Consider the following 27,169-nt stretch of genomic DNA (forward strand, 5'->3'; position numbering starts at 1 on the left):
TTTGAGATGTCACAGACACCCTTGAGTTTATTCACTTGTTGATGACAAGTATGTCCAAGAAAATGTTGTGTCAAGGAAATATCACGATGTCATTCAAGAAACAAAGAAAGGGATCTAGGGATCACTAACCCTGAAATATAGCCAATTTTTTATTACAACAAAACTCAACAAAACATTGCTGAGACAACGTTGATCTTTTCACCATAATACAGAACTGTCTGTACCCAAAGAAATCTAACAGACATTTAATACTTTACAACATGTGGGTTGCCTTAAGGCTAATGTCTTTAATATCATTTGGCTTCCACTGCCTGCTTTGTGATAACTGCTGTGCAAAATGACTAGAGTAAAAGAAGGAAATGTATTCCCATCACAGCACTTTTTCTTAACCCCCCACACCGGAACGATTTCATTTATATTTTATTCTTTTCCTCTTGATATTATCTTACCATCAATGTTCTCTTCTGATTACACTGTAAAAAGTAATACGCTCTATCTATGGAGTCAAATTAATGCCTTAAAGTTTTGCACAAAAATAAAGTTTTGCAAAACAAAAAAAAAAAAAAAAAAGAATTGAGCAATAAAAAAATGTTTTGCAAACAAAAATAAAGAATTGCAAAGGAAAAATAAAGTATTGAGCAGAAAAAAATAAGGGTAACACTTTACTTGAAGGGGTGTGCATAAGACTGACATGACACCTTCATAATCATGACATGACACATGTCATGAATATGAAGGAGGTTTTATGAATGTTTATGACAACTGTCATTAAGTGTCATTCGCTCAGTTATGTCATTTTTAATGCAAAGATGACATTGTTTGAGATGTCCGAGTTATGACAACTTGACATAAACCAATACATCATAACCTGCAGTGTCTTTGTCATGACAATTTGACATTATTTAGCTTTATGGGTTAACATTACATTAAACTATCATGTGGTTGGTTTTGACATTGGCTGTCATGAGGCCATTATAAAAGTGTCATGAATATGTATCTTGAGCTCAAGTACAGTGGTACAAATTGAACTTGTCATTAAAATGTCATTAAGTGACAATACTCTGACAAATAATTTTATAACAGCGTCATAACTATTTTTCATTTCATGTTTTTTTTGTTTTTGTTTTTTTAAGTTTCCACCAACAGAAGGTCAGATAATAGACAATTTCAAATTTCTTAAAAAAGATGACACTGTTATAAAATAATGGTAACACTTTATTTTAGAGTCTTTTAACTAGTTGCTTATTACTATTAGCATTCGTATGGCTAAAATATTGTCTATTTATTAGTACTTATAAAGCACATATTAATGCCTTATTCTGCATGACCTTATTCTACATTCTTAATCCTACCCAATACCTAAACCTAACAATTAACTATAATAAGCAGTAAATTAAGAGTTTATTGAGGGAAAAGTCATAGTTAATCATTTATATATGTGTTCCCTATACTGAAGTGTTACCAAAATAATGTAATGTAATGTTAACCCATAAAGCTAAGTAGTTTTTTAAGTTGTTAATTAATCTGCTATGTCATGTTTATGACAGGTTATGATGTTTTGCTAATGTCAAGTTGTCATGACAAAGACACTGACAGGTTATGATGTATTGGTTTATGTCAAGTTGTCGTAACAAAGACATCTCAAACAATGTCATCTTTGCATTAAAAATGACATAATTGAGCGAATGACATTTAATGACAGTTGTCATAAACATGCATAAAACCTCCATGTCATGTGTCATGTCAGTCTTATGCACACCCCTTCAAGTAAAGTGTTACCAAAATAAGTTTTGCAAAGAAAAATTATAAATTGCAAAATAAAATAACGTAGTGCAAAAATAAAAATATAATCAATTACAAAAATCAATGACAGCTGTAATCCTATTTTATCTTTGCCACATATTTTTCATGCTCAAACCTACTAAATCATTTGCAACGCTCATTCTATTCTGCGTTTCAGTCAAGCGTGTGCTCACGATACCGGTTTTCCTTTGCGCTGCACTTTTCTGCGCGGTTCTCTTTATGTCACTGGTTTGACGTGGGGGTGGAGTCAAGAAACGGGGACACGCCCCTGCGAAACACATCATCGGCAGGAGACGCAGATCGCAACAGAACAGATCAAGCATAGAGACAGAGCGCATTTATTAGAATCTGAAAACCATGCCCACCGGGGGGAAAACAATCCAACCGTCTCCATTGACTTTGTATTGCGTGAGGCTGCCTTCTTGTCTTTTCTGACTCATTACAAAAAACAGAACAATGCCTAAAGCTGCTGTGTGACAAGGTGTACAGCTAACAAGCTAAAAAACCCAGAAATAAGTTTTTATAAGCTGTCGACCCCAAAAAACGAATGTTTAAGGACACAAAAGTGGATACAGGCAGTGAGGCAGAGCGCAACGGGTCATATTACTATAAGAAATGCATTGGAGGGGGGTCGTAATCGGCGACAACATATGCTAAACAAACCAACAAAAACAAACCATTCATTATTTTTAACCATGTCAAGGAATTATTTCACCTGTCGCCGATTACGTTCCCCTCCAATGCATTTCGGGGGGGCGTGCCCCCGTTTCTTGACTCCACCTTAAAAGTCAAGACTCAATTCCTTAAAAGTCAACCATTAAAAATGTGTAGAGTCAAACTGCCCAACTAAATTAAACACTGATCACCATAATAGTGACCAAATAAAAAATATCTAAATCTCTGTTAATTCTAGTGTTTCTCTTTCCTTCAGTGATTCTACTTGTTATCATCAGGTGTCTTGAATGTTGGCAAAAAAATAAAAATGAAAAAAAATATAGGGTCATCTTTGACATCTGTCTGTTATTCAGATATTTTGTTTAAATTTTACTTAAATTTTACTTGTTTTAAATGGTTGACATTTAAGGAATTAATTTGATTAATTCTAACTCAATTCTATTTGTTGAATTTAATTAATAATATTACTTGTAATCTGCTGCCAAAATTTTAAGGAGTAGATATAGCGTATTACTTTTTACAGTATGCTGGAGTTGTTCTATAAAATGGTTGCCTGTTGTGTGTTTTCACACAAACAGGTGCTATAGACATTTTTCTAAATACAACAAATATCATGATGAATACAATAATAGATTTTTACTGTACATTTTACATGGATTTATTTTATTTTTATTTTATTGCCATAATAAATATTAATTAAATATACTCCAGGTGTGCGTCGGCACTTGTACAATCATATTTAGAATCATATTTTTCTCCTTTTAATGTAATGAACTTATTTAAGATGACAATTAACAACTGAAAAGTGAACATTTGCAGAAATATCAACATTAAAATCTCTTTTTTAAATGTATTTTTAATTCTTATTTACAATTTATTAACACTTAGCAAATTAAATGAATTAATTCTACAAAAATCAAGAGTTCTGAGTCACGTCAGTCAAGCTCGCATCAGCTGACTTTCGGCTGATCAATGTCTACCTATAGGAATACGACGCTTATCGCAGCATCCCTATAGGCATCATTCAGCATTATCAACAGCTTTATCACGTTGCTCAGGGGCTAATTACCCTCCTACTTCCCCAGCTCCTCTTGTCCACAGTCAGGACTTGGCCTTCTGATATTCCTCTTTGAATTAGACTGTCATTTATCTTGATTTATGTTCTTACATTTATTTATTGTCATTAAGCACATTAATGATATCTGTAATACATTTATGTTGGTTCTGTTTACCCTAAGGGGGTTATTATTGCTGCGCTCCCTAATCTTATCCATGTTAGGCTGCATGGATGTTCCTGCCCAGAACAGAACAATACCACCAATCCAAACTGTATGCTAATTGTTAATCGTCTTTGACAGTAGTGGTCCTGACAGAAATGTATTTTGAAAAATCAGCTTCTCAAATTGGAAAAGGCATTTATCACATTATTTGCCACTTTCGGCTTGCCAAGTATAATTGAATCACTGAATCACTGCCGTCCTGTAGGGAGGGAGATATTTTAAAGAAATGTTTCATCTATTGTTCCTCCATCTTAATGAAAACCAGGTTTCTCTCAGGGACTGCTAACTAATAACAGAAAAACCCAAATAGATATTAAGTATCAATGCAAAGAATAGCACCTCATAAGATTACCCGTCATGAATGAAGATATATATATCTAATGTCATCCCAAAAGAGATTACACACTTGCCCAGAATGTTTTCACTAGGCAGTTCACTGCTTTGTGACACATTTATAGCTGAAATAATAGTACATTTATGTAATGTTTTCCAGAAGCCTGGCTCTGTTTAAGTTTAGCCATTGCATGCAAAAGCTGAGCTTGCGGGAGTCTGTATTTACAGAAAATTATTTTTTGAGTCCAATTTATTATTAAATAAATACTACCTTTCAAATTAGTTATACGAGTGTCCGCCACATAACAAGCAATCCATTAATCATGCATTTACATACAAATGAAATTCTTCTCTAAATTTGCATAATTAGCTAAATTATGTATTTATTGCATTTAATGTTCATTCCTAATTTTCTGGTGTATTTGACTAAATGCATGACCTCCTTTCAGGGGTTTAAATTAGTATCTTAGTTGTTAATAATTAAGGACTCATTTTACAAAAGCTAATGTAATGCACAATTTTCAGCTAATTATGCTTGTGAAACAGGACACCTGTCGTCTAATAGCACACAGCTAGTCTGGCAGAAAGCCTTGATTGTTTTTTCTCTGAAACGTATTCAGTCACATCTGGAAGTGCTCCAGAGGGTTTGTTTAACTTCTACAATAAAGATCTTAAAGGCTCTTGCTGTGACAGTCTGCACATTGAGGCTGGGTTGTTGTATTTGGTGGTTGATTTTAATTTTTGTGCTTAATCGCAGATCTATGGTGAACACGTCCCTGATGTGGCTGCCCAACGCGAGTCTCTGTCAGCACATGCCCTTGCTCAGGTGGCTGTGAGTACTTCTTGTTATTAACACTTTTTTCACAAAATAGTGGATTGTGTTTTTGAGGTTCATCTCTAAATTAAGTAGGGGAAAATGAGGTAATCTGTGCCAGTAGCTGTCCTTTAGGCAAGGGAAAATGAGATGAGGTAAAACAAAAAACTATATAAATCTTTATTTTATTTTATTTTATATATATATATTTTTTTTTTTTTTTTTTTTTTGTAATAAGCCAGGAATACATTTAAATTTTTGTGCATGTGTGAAATAGTTAAACATAAAAATGTTAAATTCATCATTATAAAAAGAATTACAAATATTATTATTTATTATGTCAGTTGAGCCACTGACACAGCTTACCCCAAAGAATCTTGTACAGTTTGCCCCACATCTATCATTTTGAAAAATGTTTAATTTGTTAATGAATGGATAATGTTTAGCCAAATAATAATGTGGTATTATACTTTGGCAATTCACTTATTACTGTTGTAGTACTCTAGACCGATCTTGGTCTTATTTTTTGAAGGTCTTGGTCTTGTGCAATTGCCGTTGCATTGTCTGATTTCTTTGTTAACATCATTCATTTGAATGGATGTAAAACTGCCTGCTCCAAATGCAATCTATAACTTATTTCTAATTTCATTAATTTTGCTATTGTTGTGCCGGGTCAGAAATCAACAAGGGATTGTGTCAAAAATGCCTACAAAATTCAAGATGTGATTGCAAAAAAGTACTTGTATAAATCTTGATATTTATACTATAACGTGATATAATTAGCAATTAAACAATATCACAAGAAAGAGGGCTGTTTTTCACAAATATGAGCACAATTGCAAATGTGATATTGATTTTTTACAAACGTTCAATAAACAAAATTTTATTTTTAAAATATTAATCTCAACATTATTTATGCATTTGTAATTGTACCAATTCAGATGCAACTTCTGTTCCACCTCTGCAGTTTAAAGATTAACTTTGATTTCAATTGATTGGTAACAGCTCTATATAGCGTCTTATTATTCTAATTGTAATTATTGATTAAAAATAAGACATTTCTCAGGCAGGAAATGTATGGAGTTTCTTTTGTGTCTTTTTTACTCAAAACAAACATATTGTGTTTGAGAGTAAAACTAATTATTTTGTAATTAAAAATATATATATATTGCAAAAAAAAGTCTTCTTAAGGCTCAAAAATAAAGAAGTTGATAACAGAATTATTTGCAGTGCGTGTAAATCTTTGAAAACCTTTATTTTTCCTTGTGCACTTCGAGAACTTTTCATCCCAAACCCACACATTTTGCTCTCTTTTCTGCTGTCTTTTTTGCGGGTCAAAATATTTTGCTTGCGAGGTGAATAGGTTTGCAAGCTGAAAAGTTTTGCGAATTGAAAAGTTTTGTTTGCACGTGAAGCTGTAGCTCAGTGGGCGGTCTCTACCAACCAGGATGAAAGGCATTTTTCTATTGGTCACCCTCGATTGAAGTGACAAGTTGGCCACGCCCACTACGGTTTCCAGCCTCTGCTGCTGCCACCGAGAAGATAAGAGAAGCGAGAATGGCGAGCAACAGGTCGTTTACTGGGTAAGATAACTAATTTAATATCATAAACGCAGTGACAAGTGAACTGAATGATTCTCTCTTCTTATGCTGTCCCATTTAAATACTTAACGTTGGCTAGACCAGTCTGTAGTTAGTGTTACCGTTGACTAGATTTTATTAACGTTAGCCAACACTAGCAGCCAGAGCCACCATTAGTAACGTTTGCCGTGTGGTCGATGTCCAGTGTTGCTAGCTGAGCTGACATTCATAATCACATTTGGATTTTCTCAGCGTAAAGGTTGACATAATGTGGTGTAATACTACAAAAAAAAATTATAATCATAACCTTTATCTCCATACCAAAATCCCAGATGGCCAGACAGTGATTCATCTTTTATAAATCGTTAAAATATTAATGTCTGTGACGCTGTGACCATGGAGACTGTTGTATAGACTGTAAGTATTTTAAACGTGTAACTTTAAAATGATAAATGTTTATTATGAATAAATAGCGCTCATAAACGGCCGCGGAGATGGCATTCTCAAGTCAAACTAGCCGGGGCTTGGACCCAGAAACGGCGTTCCTTACGTCACGAGTTAACAAGCGGATATTTTTACCCCAGAACCTAGGCCCAACTCTACGAACATCGAAAATAGTGCCTCTCAACCTTTACGCTGAGAAAATCCAAATGTGATTATGAATGTCAGCTCAGCTAGCAACACTGGACATCGACCACACGGCAAACGTTACTAATGGTGGCTCTGGCTGCTAGTGTTGGCTAACGTTAATAAAATCTAGTCAATGGCAACATAAGAAGAGAGAATCATTCAGTTCACTTGTCACTGCGTTTATGATATTAAATTAGTTATCTTACCCAGTAAACGACCTGTTGCTCGCCATTCTGGCTTCTCTTATCTTCTCGGTGGCAGCAGCAGAGGCTGGAAACCGTAGTGGGCGTGGCCAACTTGTCACTTCAATCGAGGGTGACCAATAGAAAAATGCCTTTCATCCTGGTTGGTAGAGACCGCCCACTGAGCTACAGCTTCACGTGCAAACAAAACTTTTCAATTCGCAAAACTTTTCAACTTGCAAAACTTTTCAGCTTGCAAACCTATTCACCTCGCAAGCAAAATATTTTGACCCGCAAAAAAGACAGCTGAAAAGAGAGCAAAATGTGTGGGTTTGGGATGAAAAGTTCTCGAAGTGCACAAGGAAAAATAAAGGTTTTCAAAGATTTACACGCACTGCAAATAATTCTGTTATCAACTTCTTTATTTTTGAGCCTTAAGACGACTTTTTTTGCAATATATATATTTTTTAATTACAAAATAATTAGTTTTACTCTCAAACACAATATGTTTGTTTGAATAAAAAAGACACAAAAGAAACTCCATAGAAATGTGGATCTTTCAGATGAATTTGAGGAGTGCTAGCCTGGTCTTGGTCTTGACTCTGTCTTGACTTTCCTTGGTCTTGGTCGTGGTCTCGACATACACTGGTCTTGGTTTTGACTTGGTCTCGGTTTAGGTGATCTTGCCTACAACACTATCACATATATGATATATGTAAGGCCTACATAAATATGCTTCGACATAAAATTGAACTAATTTAAACAAATTTTTACTTCTGTGTAGGAAATTTACTTAGACATCTAAAAAAATTTTTTAGCTAAAACAAAAATGGCAGCTGTGGTTGATGGGCCCTTTTTAAATATATTATGCAAGACAAAAAAAAGAGAAATATTCAAAATCAAATATTTTTGGAAACACTGAAATATAAAGAATTATGTAGAATTATGAGTCAGGCTCGAAGGTGGTTTGAATATAACATCTTAGTCGGATTGGATAAAATGGGTTTTACATATCCATCCATTGTGGTGGACACCATGCATCAGAGGGTGAATTTAATGCTGGCATATATGCAAAATTTTATGAAATGAAACAAAAAGTGGTCTGGCTGTGTAATTTCACGTGGCATCATGGGGCTCACATTAATCCTGGCTGTAATAAATCATTCTAATTCACTGAATTTTTGCTACAGAAAAATGCTACAGTAAAAACATGTTAAGTGGTTAACTGTAAGATTTTGGTAAAGTATGTATATTAACATTATAAGATATACAGGCATCCTGTAAAACTGGAAACATTGTCACAGTATTTTTACTGTGAATTTCTGGCAACCACAGTTGGCGTTTTTTTTACCGTAAATTTTGGATATTTGTTACGGTGTACCAGTGTACATGATACTTTAATAATGTTAAAGCCTTCTTGGCTGTTCCATTTATTTCTGTGTGTGTACATTTGCACTGAATCTTATTTAGAGAAAGCATTTATTTTTTATCCAAGTGGCCTCAACATATCAAACTGACTTCTCAGTAAAGTTTTGGTACTCTGGGAAGGTTTTTTTTTGCTACTTTCAGCTGTGTTAGCTTTTTTTTTTTTTTTTTTTTAAATAAATGTAAATTCATGTCCCAGTTACAATTAATGTTGTCACATTTTCCTGGTTAAACATTACGTTACATTACATAAAAAAAGATAGAAAAAGAAAAAAAGAAACCAAATACAATTCTATTTTGTATTTTTACATTGACAATGTTAAAATTCAATGGGCTGAGGGGAGGCATGAAAGACGCAGCGTCCCTCTGTAACTTTACCTGCTGGTGTCACTTTTGGACAGTGTTACTTTAAAAAAGAGTGATTTATACACTTTTCTATGTCACATTTTGTAATGTTTTTTTTTTTAAATATGGATTATTTTCTCATCCTATTTTTGAGGATTAGTAGTCTGGGTAAACCCAGCCTGATCTGCTGGCGATTTGATTTCGCTTGGCAACTCAGTCTGGAAACCCGTGCATTCACTTCTGCTGCGCTGTTACACTTTTGCGGGAACCAATCACAGACGGGCTTATTCACCTTGCTCGCTATTGGCGGGTATAACACGATGACGATAGAGAAGCGACAGCAAGCAGCTTTCAAACTAGTGATGGGAAGTTCGGATCATTTTACTGACTCGGACTTTTGAGTCTCGTTCAACAAAATGAACGAATCTTTTTTCGAGTCATTTCGTTCATTTAGTTCATTTTAGCAAAATGTAATTAAAATGTTACGTGTTACTTCCCCAACACATCTACTACTTATGCAAACGTTGATCCCACTACAAACAATACAAAACTACAATGCTATAAGATTCAGAAATGATTAATTCATTACCTGGGTCTTCAGTTTATGACAAGCTGATTAAGCTCACCTCACCTCTTGTCTGACAAGTCTTCGGGTTTAAGTCATTCCTTAATGACGTGACAGGCAGTCCCATGCTAAACCAATGCAGTCTGAGCCGGTAAGAGAATTGATTAGTTCATTTCATGAGTCTTTCGGGTTTTTGAGTCGTTCCTTAAACACGTGACAGACCCATACACTAAGCCAATGCATTCTGAGCCGGAAAGAGAATTGATTAGTTCTCTCTTCATGAGTCTTTCGGGTTTTGAGTCGTTCCTTAATCACATAACAGACCCATACGCTATTTTATACCCATATATATTTTTGTTACTGTTTCTTGAGGATCTGTGGTGTGTTATTATAAATAAATAAAGCCCTGTTATAAATAAAATATTGATTAATTTATCTTTTTGACTGTCTATCTGTAAATAAACACTAGGCTATATAATAATATAATAATCCAAGCCTACAATACAAAGTATTTATAGCCTAGTTTGTTCATTTTTACTCCAATTTGAGTTTGCTGTTATAATAATTGCTTTTCCTAGGCAGACTTGACATATTGGTCTAATATAAGAAGATTGTTCAAAAAGGACATAATGACATAAATTAAAAGCAAATAACATTTTGAATTTGAATTATTAATGTTAGTTTAAAACATCAAGGTTATGATAACTTCAGTTTTAACAGTTGTAACACAAACTCAAACAAAACTGGAGAGTTAACGTTATTTACTAATAAATATAATGTGCTTGGGTCACACAGCATAGTGTATGGGTATGTCACGTGATTAAGGAACGACTCAAAAACCCGAAAGACTCATAAAAAGAACTAATCAATTCTCTTTCCGGCTCAGAATGCATTGGTAGCGTATGGGTCTGTCACGTGATTAAGGAACGACTCAAAACCCGAAAGACTCATGAAATGAACTAATCAATTGAATCATCAGGTGAACTACTTCTAGCAGTACAGAACCTGTAGAATATTGCATATGCGCGACTGAACGAATCACCCCCCGAGACGACTCGTTCTTCCCGAGTCACATTAAAGATTCGTTCAAAATGAACGAATCGTTCAAGAACGACACATCAACTATTTCAAACTCTATCTGATCTACCCGTCTCTCGCACGAACGTCACTCCAAAATAACAATGCACAATCACAGTGACACCGATTGTGTTAAGCATTTACCTTATCTGAGAGAAATGTAGCAGAGCGTTGATCCGACAGTCACTTCATAGGAAGATTACAAACGGCGATTGATGACACACGACGATTCTCTGCTGTTATTTTGGTGGTGTGCTTCACAATGTGAGTACAGGACTCTTTTACTTCAATGCCCCTTGATGGTAGACAATATTTTTATTATTTGCTCTATATGTTTCGTCTCCCTGCTTCTTGAATCTCGCGCCGCCTGAGCTGACTGGAATTCTTTTTGGTTGTCATGACAATGACGTAGTTTAGGGCGGCTATATTCCGCGTTCATTTACACTGAACCAGAACAGTATCAGAGTCGCCTTTTAACCTCTCGACGATGCTGAATGACTTCTTTAGTTAGCAAACAAATTGCTCGAGTGGGTGTAAATAACGGTCACTTTCATGTTTTTTTGCACAACCTGCAAAAATCGCTCGATGCTGATTGAGACAGGTAAACCTGTCTGGAGTTTTCGCATCGCTCTGCAAAGTACGTCACCCAGATCGTTGATCTGATTGGTTGAAGGACTATCCAATTGCGTGACTAATGCTCGTTGATCACGCCTCTTGTGCAGTAGGAAATACATAGCAAACTCCCCAGACCAATGTTCAATTTTAAATTGAGCTTGGTCTGGTGATAGCCAGACTAGAGGATTAGTATATTAGTCATCAAACACATGGTTTATATGAATAAGTCATTCTAAGGTTAACAAACAGAGAGAGTCCGTAACATATACAGTACCTGATGGTCTCTGATACCCTATCATAATCAAGTACAAGTACACTGTTAGGTAGGTTTGAATTTAGTCTCATTCAGCATAAATCATATCAGCACTCGGCAAACTTCCACAGTTGTCCGAGTTAAACCTCTTAATATAAACTATGCTGCTGTAATAAGTTGCTTTGCTCAGCTGAACCTTGCAGAGAAGACCACACTCACTTCCTGAAAAACCTTTATAGATGTGTTCACTGAAGTTTATAGTCAACAATAACCTAGAAAACTGATTATTATCAGACAGGACACCCACGGACTGGCCCACAGGTCACTGACTGACTGTCTGATGCGTAGTGCACACAAAACTGGAAAGCATTTTCTGGCAAGCTTTAATCTGAATGGCTGATTTTAAGTAACTTCCTGGAGTAAGGGCACACAACATTTATTATCAGTCTACTTGGAAACAAAGTCATGTTTACGAGGTACCGGGTGAAACGACGAGTGCTTTTGAAGAGGAAATAATCACTGGATCTGCTAGTTTTTCAGGTTAGTGTGAGCAAAACAGATTGAGTTTTGTCTTTTAGACACTCTCTTCCTGTCTAAGTGGGTGCTTGTAGGCAAGATTAAGCTGCTTGTGCTGTTTAGCCAAAGGTCTGACTGTAACTCCTCTCAAAGTGCCTGCATTTTTGCAAATTGTCGTCTGTGTATTTTTGAGCATTTCCCCTTTCATAATGAGCACTTTGGACTTGTTTTCCGCATTTCTGTGAGCAATGCACTGGTAACTGGTAATTATATTCAGCATGGAAAGAGACGGACAATGGCCATCAGCAGGCTCGTTTATGCTGTGATAAGCTTGCCGCTGAATGACAATTTGCCATCTGCAAATACAGACTGGCAGTTCCGAGAGAAAGACTATCAGCGTCACTATCACTATCACTATCCTCTCATCAAGGCACTCACTGAATGAATGATTTCAGCATGGGGCTTCATGAGGCAAGCTTATTATTCATGTAGCTGTCATGCACCTATGGCTCTTGATCAGATTTATTTTTGCTGTTGCAGAGCAGTGGGATGAGTTCTCCCAGTTGTCGGTACCGATATCTTTCTATTATGTCATCGAATTCAGGATTTATATGTATTTTTTAAATTAACAGCTGTTTTTCTTTCTTTCTTTTCCTTGGCTTGTCTTTCCTCACAGGGACTTTGCTGAGAACCACGTTGAGTTGCTGAATTATTCAACTCTGATGACATGCACCGAGCTCACAGTGCTGTAAGTGTTTTTACTTGCATTTACCTTCAGCCGTAGTTGGTTTCATTGTGTATGTGATTGCTACACATATGCTGATGCCAGCATTACAATTTATAATGGCAATATAATGGTGAATTTGATTTAAGAGTCAGTTTAATTGAATGTGGCACAGATGTCAGTTTTAGTTTATAATGTTGGTCTTGGATCCCATTCATGTTTTTTCCTCTAAAGGGAAATGCTTGTTCTTGTTTAGTCATCAGTATGTGTCTGCATGCATGTGTTTCTTACAAGTGAAGAACAAAGTTTGATGCCCTTGTGAAGAATGATGTAACACATGTGTTGAAATCATCTTAATTTAACTGCAAGTTTAAAAAATGTGGGACATTAATTAAATGCCATACTGTGGGTACAATAATTTGGGACCACTATTGATAATGGTTACATTGCCATTTTTTACAGTATCATATACAATTTTATTTTATTACACCATTTTTTAAATTAAAATTATATTGTCAGAGTAATAACCTAACAACTAATAATATGTAAAAAAAAAAAAAAAAAATTATTTGATTTATATATTTTGTTTGAATTACATAAATGTAATTGTGAGTGTTTTCACACCTATGGATCATTTGTTTTGTTCCGAAACAGGGACTAAATTTGTTACAATGTTGCATTTTCTTCTTGGTTCAGTTAGCTTTCACAAGGCAACATTTCAAAGTGTGTCAAAATGTGTTTATGCAAGTCACATGTGAGTACATCTGTCCTCTTATTGGTCAGAATTTTCTTAGCATCATCCATCAAAATGATTAACAAGCTTTATTTGTAACTATTGAGACACAAACACTATACGAATGTAGCCGCCATCCCCGCTGTTAAATGATATGCTATATTCGTATTAATACTGTCTACCAGTGTCTAGTAGGCTAACTGTGTCGAGACGCACGCAAACACTATATGAAAAGTTATAATCAGTGTTTGGGAAAGTTGCTTTTAGAAGTAATGCATTACAATATTGCGTTACCTTTTATGAAAAGTAATGTTACATTACTTTTGCTTTACTTTTTTCACTTGGGTTGGGCTTGCTTGTTTGTTTGCTTTTAACAACAACAAAAACAAAAATTTTGGCAAATGTAAAGGCCCTTTCACACAAAAAGTGAAATGAATTAGCCTCAGGCTGTAGGAAATGCATATTTATGCCTGTACAGAAGAGGGCACAGCTCAAACAAACCTTTTAGCTGTGCTGCTATTCTGGATAGAAGAAGAATGGGATACAGGAGAAAGAAGTTCAAAACTCTTATTTATAAATCTAATTTAAAGTAATTTTTGCTTAGTATGGTTGAATTACCTTGAGTTTGTAGAAAGCTATATAAAATAAACTTATTAATTATATAATTGAAGGTCAACAGCAAAGATATTGGTTAATAAAGTGAGATTAAATAAAGTATATTTGTGTAATTTAATAAAGCTAATTATTACAGGTTTGAATAAAATCCAGAGATTGCATTTCGCTGTTTATTCATTTTGAGGAATACTGAATGTTTTCATGCAAAGGAGATGAGTAAATGCATGTTCACATTCAGTATAGAGCTACAATAACCATCATGTTCACACAGCGGACACAACGCCTCTGCTCTTTATTTCTCTCAACATGGGGACAGGAGAGCTGTCAGTAAATAAATGTGAAAAAGTAACTTGCGTTACTTATTTGAAAAAGTAAAAGAAAAAGTTTTGTTGTAAATTAAAAAAAAAAAAGATAAATGCATTACTTTTGTGGTTACTTGAAAAAGTAATCTGATTACGTAAGTCAAGTTAATTGAAATGCGTTACCCCAACACTGGTTATAATGCAGGTAGAGCCAGCTTTGTCGGGACAGCATTCTTGCACACAGAAGCGCAATTACACAACTTAAGATGAAGAGTTGCTCAATTGTTTTCAACTACGGTAACTAATGTGCTCACTCACAGAACCAGACGCTACTTCATTTTATATAACACATTTCCTGTTATGAATTATGATATCGTTTGGTTCGTTTGTCCATTGGGTCGGATTGCTTTCACATCTCAAGCAAACCATTAAAGAGTTAGTTTGCAATCGAGATTGTTTTGGTACGGGTCCGAGCATTATTGCCGTTTTCACATATGCATAAATGAACCGAACCAAAGGGGAAAACGCACCAGGTTCCGAAACAAATGCTCAGGTGTGTAAGCACCCTGAAACAGTGTTCAGTTCAGGGAACAAAGGAGGTGGGAACCGGCAAATGTTCAGCATACAGCTTTAGTGATGAAAAGAAACAAAATGTCCCAGGCCTGGTCCTCTCTCCTTTCCACTGATGTCACTCCTCCTCTTATCCCTCCGGAGCTCCTCCATGGGACTCAAGACTGGGTCTCGCAGGTTTCGCTCATTATCATTCTCTCTACCGGCCTTGCTCCGCTCCCACAGCTCTCTGCCCCACTCTGCTTCATCACAGTGATAATTTCTTTGAATTTGATTTCAAAGCAAGGTCCATAAAGACATGGATGTGCGGATGTGGAGGAACTTGACTGGCCTGCACAGAGTACTGACCTCAATCTGATAGAACACCTTTGGGATGAATTAGAGCGGAGACTGAGAGCCAAGCCTTCTCGCCAACATCAGTGCCTGACCTCACAAATGCCCAAAAAATTCCCATAAACACACTCCTAAACCTTGTGGAAAGCCTTCCCAGAAGAGTTGAAGCTGTTATAGCTGCAAAGGGTGGGCCAACTCCATATTAAACCCTACAGATTAAGAATAGGATGTAATTAAAGTTCATGTGCACGTAAAGGCAGGCATCCTAAAGCTTTTGGCAATATAATGTATATGTACTTTTTAAATATTTAGACCATTTCCATTATTGATTGCTATCAGGATGTTTATAAAAAAATTGCCTACCCTAACTTTAAATACAGTGACCTTATATTTCAGTTAATTTGATGTTAATTCTTGTAATTACCATAGCAAACCTTGCAATCATTACAATTCTAACACAGATTAAAAATGAGCTGTGCTCAAATTTGTATTTCTGGACTGGGCCTAAGATGTAGCATTTCACTGAAGAATATGCTGAAAGGTCTCCAATTCAGAGATACAGTACATCTGCCAATTTTTTTATTTTATTTTTTGTTTTAAACAGACTTTCTATTCTCCTTCTCGTTTTGCTTTGGGCAAAGTAACAGAGTTTGATGCAACTGATATTACCTGGGAAATAGGGATCTAACTCCCATAACTTTTGCACTAGTTAATCAATACCTCGGGACGTTTATCTATGGGCTGACTCATTTGTGGCAGATCACATTTTAAGTATACAAATAGAGGAATCTAATCCCAGTTTCTCAGAGAGAAGCTGTGAATCTGACTCATTTGCAGCCTTGGTGTTTTCCCCCTAAAACTGTTGAAAATGAAAAAAGATGTCTCCTATAGGAACAGTGTGATGACAGAAAGAATTTGCCTTATTCGGACAGACTGAAGTCTCTGACAGCGACAACAATACCCCTTCCAGACATTTTCTCAAGGCTCTATTAGTTTATTATTAAGACGTGCTATTCTCTTTTGTAATAGATGTGGGGAAGTGTCAGACATACCTTAAATGAGACGTTGAGGCAGAGATGGTATCTCTGCAAACAGGTCAGCTTGCCCTTGCCAGAAAAATAAGATGGAAAATGTGGCAAAAAGCAGAAGGGTTTCGTTATCATCTAGCTGTTTCACGGGACAGTGGCTGTCCTTAGAGGCTTTCTACACAAGTGAAAATGTTGTAGTTTAGTCTCATTGGAAAGTAACATTAAGTTGCTCTCTCATTTTATATGCCCAGATCACTGCATGACAATAAAATCAAGATCCTTCCAGAAAGCACGTTTCATTCTCTTGGATCTTTGGTTGAACTGTGAGTACTGCACATAATCTGAATGCACCATCTTCTGATTTGAGACTAATAATGTTCTGTACACACATTATAATTGATGTCTTGAATTGGTGTCTTTGTATGCACATGAATTTCACTCATCTGATTGTTGTTTGTTTCAACTTCTTGTTTTTTAGAGATTTGTCTTACAACAGACTTTCCGATCTTCCTAAAAACACTTTCAAGACTTTAAAATATCTGCAGAAACTGTGAGTCATGCAAATATCAGTCACATCGTTTATTTCAAAAGTGTTGAATTGGATGGTGCATGCAATGCAATAAAGAGCACCATGATTGACACAATACGATGAAATAACATTTTTAAATGGACATTTTACCCAAAGAGGAAAAATTCTGTCATTATTCACTCACCCGCATGTCCTTCCAAAACTTTGTGCTGCTATTTCTTCCATGGAACAAACAAGTCTATATTTGGGGGCTGTAAAAAGCACCACAAAAGTAGTCTGTATTCAGATATATGCCTTTGAAGCCATATGGTAGTGTTTTGCAAGGAACAGACGTAAATTTAAGCTTGTCTGTAGCGCACATCTGCATTCATAAAAAATGTGGATGCCATTATTGATGCCAAAAAAATTGATGGTCTTCAGAAGACTTGGAAAATAGCGTATGAGTGTTTCTTGTCCTTTATGGAGCTTGACGACTCCTGGTAACTAGCAACTGTTGTTGGCTGGCAAGAGAAAAATTTGAGGGGAAAGATTTGAAATGTGATCATTAAATAATCAGAATGATAATTTCAGGCTGACATAGTCCAATTAATGTTTGCAGCAACATATCCCATAATCCTGCACTCCGTATTCATGCCAGTCACTTCGATCACCTGGTCCAACTTGAGTCTCTGTAAGTATCGGCACTGCATGCTCTCTGCCTTTGAAAAGAATGCATTTTAAGTCCTTTTTAGTAGGTGTCAGATGAAATACAACATTCATTTGTGTTTAACAGGAGTCTGGAAGGCCTTGAAATTCCTAATATAACCACCAAGATGTTTCTTCCAATGGGGAACCTGTCCCACATGTACGTACCTCTCATTGTGTGGTCTGTGTAATAATCTGCAGAAGCAGGATGTTCAGATTGTAATCTGTTATTTGTTTATATCTGTGTTTTCTAGATATTTTAAGGATTTTCAGTATTGTTCGTATGCCCCACATGTTCGGAAATGTAAACCTAACACAGATGGAATTTCATCAGTTGAAGACCTGTTAGCCAGCGTGGTTCTGCGGGTGTCCGTCTGGGTGATGGCCTTCTTTACCTGCTTTGGGAATCTCTTTGTTATCGGAATGCGCTCCTTCATTAGAGCTGAGAACAACCTGCATGCAGCCTGCATCAAAGTCCTGTGTTGTGAGTAGGCTGGAACTATTTTTAGTATTTAATTAATAAATACATTGTGTGCAAAAATGTTTTATAATAATAAAATAACAAAGGAACTAACTTCATTGTTGATTAGTCTGATCTTTGTACTGAACATTTCATACATTGGATAAAAATAAAAAAGTAATTATTTAAAAAAAATATATGAAGTGTACAGCACAAAGACCAGAATAATCAATAACAAAATTAGTTATTATTATTAGTTGTTGCTGTTGTTGTTATTATTATCACTATTATTATCCAATAATTACTTGTTACAACTCGGAGTTAGCTGCACAAACACACACACACGTGTTTGTTTTTGTGAATTGTGAGGACATTCCTTAGGCGTAATGGTTTTTATACTGTACAAACCGTATTTTCTATCCCCATACACTACCCATTCTGCACACTTTTACTTTCTCACAAAAACTCATTTATGATTTATAAGCCTTTTGAAAAATGGGGACTTGGGGTAATGTCCTCATAGGACGGTCATCCTCTCCTTGTAATACCTTTGTCATACCCATGTCATTATACAAATTTGTCCTGAATCCTGATATGTCACAAAAATGCGCACACGCGCGCACGCACACACACACAGAGTTGTCATCTGTCTGTAACAGCCTCATAAAAGTCCACATGGCCGAATTGAAATTGCTCCAAAAATGTTTGGCTGAACATTCTACAACAACAGCAACAAAAAAGGATTTTCCTGGAGAGAAAATATACCCAGTAATGCTAAGGCCTTCATGAATGGGGGTATTAGTGGAAAAGCCAAGGGTAACAAGGGTAAGGGTAACAATTTATTTGAATAATGGAAGCTCTCAGTAAAGCCTATTATGATTTGGTTTGCTTTTGTGACTATGTATATCCTTGTGCGTGTTTGATTGTTCGTTTCCAAGCATTTATGCGTGCATCTATAATCCTATTAAGAGAGTGACAGTTTGTTTGTCTTCATATGCTTGTTTGAACATTGTGTGCCATTTTTAACTTATTTAAAGGGTATAGTTACAGACTGTTCCTCAGTCCGATCACGATGTACTGAACAATAACAATAAAATCTGTGACGGATGTATTTTTTTTTTCAGACATAAATATGAGAACATGAATAGATGCCTAATCCCCCCAACCACCCACCCAATACTCCAGTTTTACCGACATGCATACAATAGGGACAGACATAATATCTTGAAAATTGTAATTTTATGCTTTTCCTGTGCATTCACAATTTGATGTGAAACTTGGTAAGATTATATTACTGGCCATCTGTCTGTTCTTTAGCTAAACCATCTTTTGCTAAAATTAAGTCAACATATTAAGAGTTTATTTGCAAAAACAGATAACTCCATTTTTATTAATTCTCACAAATCATGTTTTTTTTTGTTGTGCATTCCAAGAATATCAATCAAACTGCAGTTGGGTTGTTTTGATTAAGTAATAATAACTCTAAAAAATACAGGTAAATTAAAAAATTAAAGTTCATAGGAAGTATGTTTTTTATATATGTTAAAAGTTTGTTTTTTAGCAAAAGCAGATAACTCCACATTACATGTTTCAGAGTTAAACAAAACCCAAGTAATTGCTTTGTTATTGCATTTAAAACACACTCAAACACACGTGTACACACAAACGCGCACACACACACTAACAGATCGGCACACAAGTACACTCTCACACACACACACGTGCGCGCGCACACGCACGCAAAAGAACCACCAAGGTTTAAGCATGTAAGTCTTGTATGGTGTACAAGGACTTACAGGAGTCAACATTATAAATCCTCGATCACTTTTAGTCACCTATGACAAAACTTCCCTCAGCTAGCGCGTCTGTTTGAAGTGACTAGAAGCCTTGTCATCTGACCTGAATACTGTGCGCTGATTCGCTAAAACGGACTTATCGGTTTCTGTACACAAACAACAAGGGTGCTTGTTGGCTTCTGCTGTAAAACGTGAACTTGCGATGGCTGACAGTGGACAATACCGGCTTTTCTGACAAAATGGATTTAGGGTACAGAACGTGCTATATATGGAGAATAATGCACAGAACTTAGTTCATTTTTAATTTTTTTTTTTTTTTATCGGTTTTTGCAAATGAACTCTTCATATATATATAATTATATATAGCTGGTGACACATTCTCAGTTACTTTCTGTCTGTTAATCTCAGCTACAGCAGTGTGTCAAGACAATTATATTCAGGGTGGGAAAATGAGCTTGGCCTTTACCTTCTGCTGTTCACTGACTTTAATATCATCCCTCTGCTCACCTTTACCATGATGCAACAATCAAAGATCGCCTGCTATAACAAGATGGTGGTACCATCGCCTGGCTCTGATTCATGATGCATTCCATCAAACTGTAAGGAAGAAGGATGCGTTCATACATTATTACTAAAACACATTCCCTTTTCTCATAATCTTTTTTGACAGCTGGAGAATTCTTAAATTTACTGTCTGACTTGTGGGACAGCCAGGAAATGAGCAGCTGTCAAATATTTCACACATCCTTTGGGAAATGCCTAAAATAAAATGACAAGCAACTTCATGCCACTTCTGACCACTTGTGTCTTTGTTTTTACATTGGTAGTAAGGAACAGAATTTGCTCTGTGGATATTAACATCCACTGCACAAACTGATGGAGCAGGAGCTAGTCACTATTGTTTTAAATCAATTTAATTAGTCTGCAACTAGAGGGTATAAGAACCCTGAATCCAGGAATAGCAATCTCATAATCAATGCAGATGTTGTCTTTCTTTCTAAAGTAATGAAATGAGGCCTGAAGAACTTTGGTGAATAAGAAACCAAGCATCGGCGAGGGGAGCCCATTTTCCACTGGCTGGCACTTATTGAAACAAATTTAGCGTTATGTTTATTTGCAGAAGCCTACAGTTTTGTTTTGTTTTTTAATTTATGAAGATATTAAGTACTGTATCACATCATGCTTAAGGAACCTAGGCCATGCTTAAAGTTTTGAAAAAAAAATTGCTTTAATGTTTTCCAGTTGCTGACTGTCTGATGGGAGTCTATCTCTTCTTCCTGGGAATATTTGATTTGAAATTCCGTGGCGAATATAACCGGAACGCTCTTATCTGGATGGAAAGTGTGGAATGCCGAACAGTTGGCTTTCTTGCCATGCTCTCCTCTGAAGTATCTGTACTCCTCCTCACCTACTTGACACTAGAAAAATTCCTAGTTATCGTTTTCCCCTTTAGCCATCTGCGGCCAGGGAAGCTGCAGACAGTGTTGGCTCTCACCTTCATCTGGATTCTGGGATTTGTCATAGCAGCTGTTCCCCTACTAAATGAAGACCTGTTTGGGAACTATTATGGGCGAAATGGAGTTTGTTTCCCTCTGCATTCTGATAGGCTGGAGAAACCAACAGCCAAGGGATATTCCACTGGGATATTTCTTGGTTCGATATCTCTCTTCTTCACTTTTTTGATATATATATATAATATATGTATGCACAGTATTGCGAAAAAGTTAGAATACCCCATTGAATTCCATGGTTTTTCGTATCAGGACATAATAAAAAATCCTTGACAGGTCTTAAAATTTGGAAAATAAAACCTCAGATGAACAACTTCACATGATATATTACACCATACCATTATTTATTTAACACAAATAAAGCCAAGATGGGTGACAAACTAAGGACACCCTATGATTCATTTGCTTATAGATCCACCATTAGTAACCATTTACTTATGACTTTATCACATCATTCTAGAGGAATTTTTGCCCGCTCTTCTTCTTTACAATGTTGCTCCAGCTTATTGAGGTTTGTAGGCATTTGTCTATGCACAGCTCTTGCCACAGCATTTCAGTCAGGATGAGGTCTGGCTTCTGGAGCTGTTGGACAGATTGTTTTACATTTGATTCTAGAATACTTTGGTATGCAGAGGAGTTCATGGTCAACTCAATGACTGTGAGATGCCCAGGTCCTGTGGCAAAACAAGCCCAGAATCATCACCCTTCCACCAGCATGCTTGACTATGAGGCATTTGTGCTGATATGCTTAGTTTTCACCAAACTTGGCACTGTGGATTATGGCTAAAGTCGGAGGTGTAGTTCTTGGGTTGTCTGCAATTTCTTTGAGCATTACACAGCCTGATCTTAGGGTGAATTTGCTGGGATGTCCACTCCTGTGAAGATTGCCAACTGTCTTGAATGTCTTCCATTTGTACAATAATCTATTGTACTAAATGGACTTCATTGTCCTTCATTGTTTGGAAATGACTGTATAACCCTTCCCAGATTGATGGCAGCAGCAATTGCTTCTTTAAGATCATTGCTGATGTCTTTCCTACTTGCATTGTGTTAACACACACCTGAAGGCTCCAGACCAGCAAACTGCCAAAACTTCTGCTTTTATAGAGTCGGTCACACTTGCTGATGATCTATATGCATATGTGACCCTGGACCATAAGCAGCACGGGTATATTTGTAGTAGTGGAAAACAATGCATAGTATGGGTCAAAATATGGGTCCTTGAAGATATTTAGCAAATTTCCTACCGTAAATATATATATAAAAATTGTTTTTGTGAGTGGATATGCATTGCTAAGGTCTTCATTTGGACAACTTTAATGGCGAATTTCTCAATATTTAGATTTTTTTGCACCACCAGATTCCAAATATTCAAATAGTTGTATCTCAGCCAAATATTGGACTATACTAACAAACCATACATCAATGGAAAACGTATTTATTCTTCAGATGATGATTAAAACTCATTTTCAGAAAATTGACCCTTATGGTTTTGTGGTCCAGGGTCACATTTGTATATGCGTGCATGTGTATATGTGTGCCTGTATGAAAAATCCTGAATGAAAACTGTGCAACCCAGTGTCACAAAAAGACATGTAAATCAAAATTTGTCTATTTAAAATTCTATTTACGAACTCACCATACATATTTATTGTCAAGAACTGTAATTTATTGAAAGCCAATTGTTTTCTGAAAAAAAATGTCACATTGCACTTGAAGAATTTAGCACATTGTGTTAGAATTTTATAATTTATAAAAAAGAAAGAAAAAAAGTGAAAACCTTTTATCTTCAGGTTCTAAAGGGTTAATAACAGTGCCTGACTGCTACTTACTTGGTCACCCATTGTTTTTCCATTTTGGCCTTTGGTTTTATTTCCCAAATTTTAAGACCTGCCAAGGACCAGATGATTTTATATTATGTTCTGATATGGAAAATCATGGAATTCAGTAGGGTGTCCTAACGTTTTCACATGACTGTAATTTTTAAATTCTGTATGTTCAGTCCTGCTTAATATTTTCCTGTGTCACTCTTCATGCGCATATACTGATATATTTGTGTCTTATGTATTCCCAGGTCTTAATCTGGTGGCGTTCTTGGTGATTGTCGTTTGCTATTTCAGTATGTTCTGTTCCATCTATAAAACTGGCATCAATGCCACAGATGTGCGCAGTCGGCTACACAAGGATGTGGCTGTGGCCAACCGATTTTTCTTTATTGTATTCTCTGACGCCCTCTGCTGGATACCCATATTTTTGGTCAAAACTCTCTCTCTTCTAAAAGTTGAGATTCCAGGTATGTTGTGTATTTCTGCAGCATCATTTTTTGACCACATAGTTAAAACATGTTTCTCAAATGAGTCATGTTTCTCTAACGGTCTTTATCAGTATTTAATTACGATTACACATATATACACTGCTCTTTTATAGAGAAAAACATAGTAATCCAGTTTTTACAGAAAAATATTGTTCATGAATTCTGACTGTAAATAGTTAGCTAAGTTGTTATTAGACAATTCTGCATGAATCTTCAACCCCATAACATTTTAAATGTAAGACAGTTGGCACAATAGTAATTTAAAATAAGGCACTGTGATGCAGCCAGAATTTACTAATTTGAGTCATATTTTCAAATAAAGAATTCAAGATTTCAAACTTACTGTGATGGGTTTGAAATAATGTTGTTCTCTGTGGTTAGTTACCCACTTTATTTTTAAAGTAAGAACAGCCAGCCATTTGTAAACTGAATGTGTTGAGGCTTTCAGTCTCAACCCCTTCCAGTTATTTTTAGCTGTACAAAACAGCTCGTTATGCTGCTTGATATTGCAAACTGGTATTTCTTACCAAATAAATTTAATGTATTGTCATAATTATAAACTGGTCTGTAGCTCAAATAGTTTTAGAGCTGCACTTTGTTATTCTTCTACTTTTTCACCTATAGCAGCTAATGAATCAGAAGTCTCATTCACAGAAAATAAGGTGGATAATATAGTAATAAGAAATAACTATTGGTATTTTTTCAGGTTTTAGCCACATATTTACGACTGTTATGACCCTGGTATTTTAGGCCTAACAATGACTTTAAAATAAATTAAAAAAGTTACATTTTATAAACGTTAATAAAGGTTTAGCAGTAACATTTTCAAATGAAATTATAACTACCAAAAGAGGTAACACTTTACTTGAAGGGGTGTGCATAAGACTGACATGACACCTTCATAATCTTGACATGACACGTGTCATGAATATGAAGGAGGTTTTATGCATGTTTATGACAACTGTCATTAAATGTCATTCGCTCAATTATGTCATTTTTAATGCAAAGATGACATTGTTTGAGATGTCTTTGTTACGACAACGTGACATAAACCAATACATCATAACCTGTCAGTGTCTTTGTCATGACAACTTGACATTAGCAAAACATCATAACCTGTCATAAACATGACATAGCAGATTAATTATCAAACTTAAAAAAAACTAATTAGCTTTATGGGTTAACATTACATTACATTATTTTGGTAACATTTCAGTATAGGGAACACATATATAAACGATTAACTATGACTTTTCCCTCAATAAACTCTTAATTTACTGCTTATTATAGTTAATTGTTAGGTTTAGGTATTGGGTAGGATTAAGAATGTAGAATAAGGTCATGCAGAATAAGGCATTAATATGTGCTTAATAAGTACTAATAAATAGCCATTATTTTAGCCATATGAATGCTAATAGTAATAAGCAACTAGTTAAAAGACCCTAAAATAAAGTGTTACCATTATCTTATAACAGTGTCATCTTTTTTACGAAATTTGAAATTGTCTATTATCTGACCTTCTGTTGGAGGAAACTTAAGGGAAAAAAAAAAATGAAAAATAGTCATGACGCTGTTATAAAATTATTTGTCAGGGTATTGTCACTTAATGATATTTTAATGACAAGTTCAATTTGTACCACTGTACTTGAGCTCAAGATACATATTTATGACACTATTATAATGGCCTCATGACAGCCAATGTCAAAACCAACCACATGACAGTTTAATGTAATGTTAACCCATAAAGCTAAATGATGTCAAGTTGTCATAACTCGGACATCTCAAACAATGTCATCTTTGCATTAAAAATGACATAACTGAGCGAATGACACTTAATGACAGTTGTCATAAACATTCATAAAACCTCCTTCATATTCATGACGTGTCATGTCATGATTATGAAGGTGTCATGTCAGTCTTATGCACACCCCTTCAAGTAAAGTGTTACCAAAAAAGATCCTTTTTTTTTTTCTCTTTCGTGCAAAAATGACACTGGTTCCTGAAAATGACCCAGTTATCTCTAGCCAAGTGTGTCACAAATCCTGAATTTAAGATGATTCTTCTGTTGTCTTTATCTCTGCAGGGACAATAAACTCCTGGATGGTGATTTTCATTCTTCCAATCAACAGCGCCCTTAACCCCATCCTCTACACCCTGACCACCAGCTTCTTCAGAGAGCAGGTGGAGCTTCTCCTGTGCCGCTGGCAGCGACACTCCGCGTCAAAGAAAGACCGTAAGAGTCTCACCAGCTCCACTATCTACATGGAGACCTCTCGAAATGCAGAATACCCTGCAAAAGTTTCCTTGCCACGACCGTCTTTGGCATACATGGATAACCAATATGGGTGAAAGAGCCAATGAGTAAAAGGCATCAAAGTGTAGGCCTATCATAATCATTATCTATGTTCAGAAAGGAGAATGATGGTCTTTCCTGGAACAATTTAAGTGAAAGGATGGCACTGTTGATTCATTGTTCCAATATGGAGTGCTCTTTTTAGTCACGTGACTCTAGCTCTCCATTAGGAGAAACATTTGTGAACGGTTCATCTAGAGCCTTGATCCCCTCCAGCATCCATTTCCACCCTAAACGCCATGTCTGGCCCTTAGCCCTTGAGCTGGGCTTGTTGATTTTCTCAAAAGATTTTAAAGAAGACTACAAAAACAGTGCAGATGACTGTCAGTATTTACTGCAGAGCATCATTTCTATGAAGGAAAATGTGTACATTTGTTTGCGGAGATGTTTGATATGTCGTGGATTTGGAGATTGAATTTGAGAAGTTAATTGTAATGTACAGCAAAAGGGTTTTTATGCTTGCTTTGCCATTTCAGAGAAAAAGGTTATTAAAGGGAAATGCCTCACAGTTTCTTGGTCAACAAAGTAGATGGCTGCTGACTGAACAAAAGCATCAAGATAAAGAGGTCCATAGCATTCATCTGTATAATATAACAGAAATGTTGTTTTTGTTTGTTCTTTGTCATTTTTAAACAACGATGCATTTTTATACTCATGTAGACTATTTATAAGTTCGATTTTTCTACGCATCTCAAGATATGTAAACAAACATTCAAAGTCAGATGTAAATATGTTCATAGTCCGAAGTCTCATGGAATGTGTCAAGCAATATAAAATTGACAATTTGACCATCTACAGTATTGATGATAGTGTCAAGGATTTTCTTACTTAAATCACTGTATGTAAAAAAGCCTGTTGATTGTTAATAATTTATCATAAAAGACAATATACACCTCAAATGAGTGATCTTTCATTTAAAGCCTTGATTGTACAATGAAAAGTTTGGAATAATTAGGTTTATATGTGTGTGTGTGTGTGTGTGTGTGTTTTTTTTTTTTTTTTTTTTTTAAAGAAGTCTCTTATGCTCACCAAGGCTGCATTTATTTGTTTTCTATTTGAATATATTTCAAAATATAATCTATTCCTGTGATAGCAAAGCTGAATTTTCAGCATCATCAGTGCCA

The 27,169-nt window shown here is 35.8% G+C and overlaps 1 protein-coding gene across 3 annotated transcripts; it reads left to right on the top strand.

The window, feature by feature from the left end:
• The first annotated feature begins 4,783 nt into the window (after positions 1–4,783).
• LOC125262735 (relaxin receptor 2-like) lies at positions 4,784–26,833 on the top strand. 3 transcript variants are annotated; one of them, XM_048181601.1, is made up of 10 exons: positions 4,784–4,923; positions 12,770–12,841; positions 16,650–16,721; positions 16,877–16,948; positions 17,526–17,597; positions 17,700–17,771; positions 17,866–18,095; positions 21,110–21,520; positions 23,453–23,671; positions 25,776–26,833. In XM_048181601.1, exons 1-10 carry the CDS (start codon positions 4,853–4,855, stop codon positions 26,039–26,041), a joined length of 1,557 nt encoding a protein of 518 aa, XP_048037558.1. In that variant the 5' UTR covers positions 4,784–4,852; the 3' UTR covers positions 26,042–26,833. The 3 variants fall into 3 exon arrangements, with proteins under 3 accessions (XP_048037558.1, XP_048037560.1, XP_048037559.1); XM_048181603.1 differs by lacking the exon at positions 4,784–4,923 and adding an exon at positions 11,743–12,117; XM_048181602.1 differs by lacking the exon at positions 4,784–4,923 and adding an exon at positions 12,234–12,662.
• Positions 26,834–27,169: the final 336 nt, after the last annotated feature.

Source organism: Megalobrama amblycephala, linkage group LG2 (genome assembly GCF_018812025.1).
Source record: "Megalobrama amblycephala isolate DHTTF-2021 linkage group LG2, ASM1881202v1, whole genome shotgun sequence".
Classification (NCBI taxonomy): Eukaryota; Metazoa; Chordata; class Actinopteri; order Cypriniformes; family Xenocyprididae; genus Megalobrama; species Megalobrama amblycephala.